Source organism: Primulina tabacum, chromosome 10 (genome assembly GCF_025594145.1).
Source record: "Primulina tabacum isolate GXHZ01 chromosome 10, ASM2559414v2, whole genome shotgun sequence".
Lineage (NCBI taxonomy): Eukaryota > Viridiplantae > Streptophyta > Magnoliopsida > Lamiales > Gesneriaceae > Primulina > Primulina tabacum.
Genome location: NC_134559.1, coordinates 33,182,484 through 33,189,489, shown reverse-complemented (window position 1 = coordinate 33,189,489; position 7,006 = coordinate 33,182,484). Strand labels below are relative to the sequence as shown.

The 7,006-nt window shown below is 32.7% G+C and overlaps 1 protein-coding gene across 1 annotated transcript; it reads right to left on the bottom strand.

Moving 5' to 3' along the window:
- Positions 1-391: 391 nt before the first annotated feature.
- Positions 392-3,113, bottom strand: LOC142505622 (F-box/kelch-repeat protein At1g57790-like). Its single transcript, XM_075618684.1, is given in 3 exon segments — positions 392-1,292; positions 1,294-1,738; positions 2,925-3,113. Coding segments are annotated over 3 exon segments (1,122 nt in total). The 5' UTR covers positions 2,957-3,113; the 3' UTR covers positions 392-647.
- Between the last annotated feature and the right edge of the window lie 3,893 nt (positions 3,114-7,006).

The following is a 7,006-nucleotide window of genomic DNA, read 5'->3' as shown; positions in this document are numbered from 1 at the left end:
AACAGAAGCCCCCCAAGTGGTTCAACTGGTTCTAAGTAAATTCACGAGACATGCCTCAAAACAAGCCAACTGCATAACCAAGAATTTTCAAAATTTGTATGACAAACTTTAGACAAATAAAACTTTCACCCTCTGGTGAACGTTAAATAGATGATAGTTTGAAATCTTTCTTCAAATTGATATATACTTGATCAGACTGAAGATGGACATAGTAGGAAATGGTGGTGAAGACTGAAATTTTGTTGATGGATTTTTTTAATATAAAAAATTTTATGAACTGGAAATGGAAGAAGAAGGTTGCGAACCAATATCTAAAACAAAGAGATTTTAACGTAGCAGTTGCGGATTCTATTTTCATAAAAAAACTAAAACAAAGAGAATATTGTAATTTAATAATATCACCTAAAATGTAATTTAATATTCACCTAAACTTGCAATTATTGTTTTACACTACTTGCTGTCCTCAGGTCTCCAATTGACATTAACCTGACAACTGAAACATGAAATACACATTAAAATATCATACATAGAAACATACAAAATGGATAAATTTTGTCCCTAGTGACCTTACAGCAGCAACAAGCAAAAGTTCCACGGATGAAAATCACACAATTCATAAACATACTTGCCATTCTAACCGATGACCTTTAAAGAAAAGTTGAAATGTCTTCCGGGGGTTCGATCCAGATGCTCTCGAAAGGGTCTTGTTCCCCCCAATCGTAACACTGTTTCCGGGGATAATACCTACCTTTGTCGAGCGAATAAGAAACACAGCGTTTCCCATAAAACCGAACCTTCGAGAAATAAACATTATTCCTCAGACTTCCAAGAAGATCTATCCTAGCATGGGAAGATAAAAAATTTGCAAAAAGTGTCATCCCTCCTAAAGTTTCCATCTCAACCCACTCTTTATTCGCCTGGTCTAGCTTATATATGACGGGATTTACAGCCGAGCAAGTGTATATAGCGAAGATATCTCCATTGTGTTCCGCCATAAATTTGCCTTTCCACCAGTTCTTGACAAAAAAATTTTCCGGGCATTTGGGTGGAGGCACAGTATGGACTGCCCAAGTATTCTTCTCAGGGCTATAAACCCCTAGCCAACCAGTAAGACTCAAACAATAGAAAAGACCCTTGCAAAAGACGAGCTTATTCCAAACACTACTAACAAATGGCAGTCGGTTTTGGTAATTTACAGTATTCCACTCAGTTGCACGAGGATTACATGTACTAACCGCAACAACAGTTGGGCTGACATGTTTTACCGTAAAAAGGACACAGCTGGGACACGATTGGGGCGGCAGAAAAAGCAACTATTTGGTAAGTTAGTTCTAATCTAGGCAATTTGATTATCTCCCGAGTATAAGGGCAGAAGAAGAACACTCGGTGAGTTCTAGGCTTGTAGAGAAGTAGCCAACCATCCTTAGCATAGCAAATCCTAGAGGTACGTAGCTCTGGCAACTCAAGCCAGTACGTCTTGCGTCGAGAAGGGTCGTAGAATTCATACAAATCCCCAAATTTGGGAAAGAACATAAGCCAGGGAGGCTTATTTGTTATTCTGATAGAGATTGCAACAGCAAGCCATCTTTTGCAAACAGCAGAAGCGCGAACATTATCTCTCAAGGATAATTGAGAAAGAATCAGTTCCAAAAGCTCTGTCGGAAGCTCAGATTGTGAATATTGTTCATATGGCTGCTCTCTTGAAACTCGTCGGCTGCCTTTAACTGTTTCAGTCAATCTACATACATGAAATGAAATAAGCTCCAACATAAAGAAATTAGAACGGTGAAGAAGACATTTTTCAATTTCTTTTAGCAGTTTCTGATCTTATTTGATATTTTCAACCATTCCTGATCTAAGTGGACCTCTGAATATGATTCAAACTCAAAATGAAATCCTGATCACCAGCTTTGATGCTCTTCGAGGTCCACAAATAAAGAATACTACTCAGCGAATAGGGACATGACAATGAAAAATGAATAAAACACAAAAAAAATATTGAAAAATTAAAAAATCATCAGGAGACGCAAATTCTTCTAAAGAATATTTCTATTTGAAGGTTGAATCACCTCTTAGCAGGGCACAGAAAATAAATGTCAATAAATACCAATTTGAATGATAAGTCGAATTTTATCATTGTACAGCTCATATCAAGAATCTGTACATCAACATGTGGTCAATCTTTGCTTATATTGAATCTAACAGGAAACTCGAGTAATATATTGAATCTAACAGCCTGGATGTATTCAAAAACCCACAAAACGGGATGCAGTGGGAAGAAATCTAGGCTAACCATTCTGTTACAGCTGTCAGTTTTCCAAACAAAATCCGTTTTGCACCTATTTAACGGGTTCCATTTGTCCAACCCAAAACAAAATGATCTTGAAAAGACAAGGGCAATATGCCCATTTACCTAAAACAGCAACATGCACTTCACTACATTTCTATCATGAAGAACAATGGCCTAAACACATAATTTTTCTTATACAAGCAAGTAGAATCAAATGGGTCACAAGACTTGAATACCCATTTGATACAAGGTATTGAATTCTACAAAAAAAAAAGAGTCCCTTTAAATCGCACAACAATTTAATGGATCGGTAACACAACAAAACCGAATATCTCATAGGGTATAGCAAGAATTTCTTGCTAAATTAAAGAACTCCATAATCCACTCAACCTCATTTCCTCAAGAACCCAAATCTAACAACATATAATCATAATTTACAAACAATTAACGGCCCACGATATATCTAAGTGAAAAAAATTCGATCTCGAGTACTCAATTACGATAATAATGATTAAATCTTGGTAAAGGTAGTAAACAAATGAGGCTTTCATCTACTGAAGAATAACATGAAAACAACATGAATTCATTATTTTAACTAAACAAAAATCTGACAATATCAAACAAAGAAATTTACGATTTCAATTTTTTCCTTCTTCTACCAGCCATTATCAGGAGAACCCAGATGGAATTTCAACAGAAAAACACTTCCCAATCGGTGTGCGAAAAAAGGGGGATAGGAGGAGGGGTGCGAAATGAAATGAAGGTAAAAGAGGAGAATGATTGGTGACAGTGCGTGAGAGTGCTACATAAACACCTTACCTTAACACGTGTGGCTGTTGGGGTGGTGTTATATTTGGTGCGACGGTGGCATATTGTTTTATATTAGTTACTTTCCACAAGTAATGTACGTGTGTACAATCTTTTTTATCATTATTGATGGATTCAAATGAAATTTGATAAATTTTGGAGATACTAAATTGATATTTTAATTGTTGAAATAAAAAAAATTAAAAATAAAAATGTGTGTTGAAATTTAAAAAAAAATACAAAAGTGTAATATTAGTATAATATAAGAGTAAAGTTGGAAGAAAAAGTTGTTGTCGTTACGTGGTTACTATCATGTCCTCAACTTTAATAAAATACTAGTGCATCGACGCACGCGTTGCGTATTTGTATAATACTTTTTATAATTCATTTGATTTATATTTAAATGAAGATCAAAATATAACTATAAGAAATAGTGAGTACTTTTAATATATAAATTAAAAATAAATTGAAAAATAAAAGAAAAAAATTATCTAATTGAGAATTGAACCTAATATCTAAACCTTAAGAATCAAAGACTATATCCACTGAACTACATATAACTTACATTAAAGTTTTTAACATTTTATTAATATATATAATTATTAAAACAGATCATGACACCAAGTTAGTACTCTGGTTATCTCAAACTTAATAAGATAATAATAATAATATAGAATAGCATACAAGTATAAATAAAATATATATAATAGATAATCCACCAATTGATGTCCGCCACATGGAAAATGAAAGGTTATTTTATTCAAGAATTTAGGGTTTTTTGAGTGGAAAATTTCCTTTTATCTACAAACAAGCAGCGTCCTCTTACAATGTTATAAAAAGCTAATTGCATTTAATCTAACTCCAGATTTAATATGTGCTCGAACTCGATGAAATAAACGCGTTTTAGAGCACAAATTTTTTTAATTTTTCTGAATTAATATGTTTTTATAAATATATATTAAGTAAAAAATTATGAATATAAATATCATTTACTAATTAATAGTTATCTTATTTTTATTATATTATGATGTTGAGGTAAAAGGTGATACAGGTTTCGATGTGGTACGATTGATTTGGGATGTGATTTTTTACCTAAGGATCGTATCAAATCACAAATAAGAAAGTTAGAAGCAAGTTTGATGGTTTTTTCGGTGTATTCACTCTAACGCTCAAATCAAGTATAAGAGTAGGGAATAAAAGTTATATAATTGAATAAAATTAGTGAATGAATAAATGATACCTTCAAATCTGATATTTGTAGAAAAATAGTTGTCATATGCATGGAATTCTTCCCTTAGTACGATTTTTTCCTTATTAGGAATCTGATAATTTAATGATCGGAATCATTATCTTGAATGAATCACTAATTAAGAATTGATTAAATAGTTTTTGATTAAACATTGTTAAAGAATTGATAATTAGGTATCAACTTGTTGGGATCTACAAAATTTAAAATAGATCACCTAATCTACTTCAGATTTCATTATCTCGATAAATCCAACTAGACGAATGAGATTATAACACACGTCAGATAAGATTGATTTCGGATCTTCTGACCTAGTTCGGATACAGCCTATAAATAGAAGTTGATTTTATTTGTTTCCTACACTACTTTCCTTCAGCCACTCTGAAACGTCCCTAATTCTAATTTTAAATAAATAACACAATAATTTTTTTCATTATTCACCAGAAAAATATTCAGAACCTCGGTTTGATAAAATTTTAATGAAAAGTTAAATTGCTACGCATTTAAATAAAAATTCCAAATTTCCAAAATTATCCGGATAACATATAAATATCGGAATAATATTTGAATAATGTTCTAAATACTCAATAGGCAATAAGATTCAGCAAATAAAAAAAGTTCTCGAAAATGCTAAATAAAATTCTCTCATCAACGTTCGTTAAAATTTAAATTATATCGGAATGCAAGGTCTTCGAGAGTGTATTGCCTTTGGTCTGAATTTGCTCAGTAGTCAACCCCTCTTGTCTCAACATTATCCTCACCTGCACATATTCAAACACAGTGAATCTAATGATTTAACACTTTCAAACCATTATAGCAAGTAATATATAAACAGAATCACATGCATTTAAAATTACATTAACTGAAAAAACTTTTAACTTTTAAATCAAATGCATCCGCATCATTCTTAAACCTTAAAAATACTTATTGTTCATAACATAAACCTCTCATCATAAACATTTTGAAGTTTGTTCATTGAAGTAACTCCTCTATTTGATTGATCAATCTATAAACCGTAACACTATGCTTGCATAGTTCAACAACCCCGTTATCGTCGAATCACTCTAACCATCATATGGTAAGTTCCCCGTTCATGTTATCGATGTATCCATTACCCATGTGAGATCCCCGTCCCGTTCTCGATTGTTTCCCCATTTTCATTGTAGTTCGCAGCCTCGTTTTCGATGGATCCCTCACTACCTCTTAGTCACAGTCAACTCACATTCCACAAAATATTTTTTCTTTCATTTAAATAAATCATATAATAAACATGCCTCGACGTTTCCATATACTTTATTTACATGTTTAAAAAATACATTTATGATCTGTGTCCTAGGCACGAACCCAGTGTATATACAAATAAAGCAGGTTGAGCGAACTGAACAGTTTTGCTTAAAAAATTATATCTCCTTAGTTTCTTACAAAAATTCCTAATTTACTATCCAATCGAAGATAACGTCGAGTAAAACAATCATCATTATCGCGTATCCGACAAATCTGTTGGAGAAAAATACCTGACCATGACCCAAATAATATCGGGTTACCCCATGATTTTGGATATCCGATATCAAGTACCTGATGAACCCATTATTTAAAGAATTATTTAAATTTCATAATTTATAAACAAAAAAAATTGTTAATGAGCTGTCTTCACGATAAATTATATAACTTATCTATTTGTTACATGTGTTTAAATAATTAGTGCGAAAGTAATTTCATATTAAAAATTATGATTATATTTAAATTCGGATCCCAAATTTGAAGGAATCGGAGAATTAACTTGTTGGTAGAGCTAGGGAAATTATATAAATAATTTATATAATTTTTTTAAACAATAGTTTATATGGTATGTCATGTAAATATAGGAACAAAAAAAGTATATGTTTATAGGGCATGTTGAATATTTTATTTGAACATTATTTATGTTAAAAAATTATTATTACCCAAGAGTTTTGGTGATCGACAAAATCAAGATATAGCACTTCACTGTTTCAGGAAACTACTACATATTTTCTGTGTAACAAGTATCAGCTCAACCACCCAACTTAGCAACCGGACTGCTTCTCAACCGGCTAAAGCAAAAAGAGTTTAACCGCTTAAACAAAGGATCAATCGGGTAATACTAAAGAAGCATGACCGCTTGAATTAAAGACCGCTGATAATTCAACCGTTTGAAGTAAAAGAAGATCGAACTTTGATGAACTTCCCAAACCGGCTGATTCGAAGATGTCATTAGAAAGGGCTATTTATTGCTTATTTAATGAAAGACATTCTCTGACTGGTTCAGGACATTCAATGATTTGACCGTTTCAAAGTCAACTAGTTCCTACATCAGTCCCGAAAATGATCTTCATTTATATCACTATCCCAGAAAGGAAAGATCATTTATATCTTACAAGGGTCTGAGGATAACAGCAGTTGCCATAAACGGTAACTCTGAAGCAACTCTTCAAAGAACAGAACTCAAGACCATGCCAGCAAAGAGAACATTAAATGCATATCTGAAGAACATTTAATACGATTACGACTGATAGTGACACATCATACCTCTGTTGCAAGTTAACGTTACTCATTCCTTCCGACCGTGGGAATGATCGCCTATATTGACAGAGAGGTCCGGTAGTATGCAAGCAGAGACATAACGCGATACATTATCAAATTCA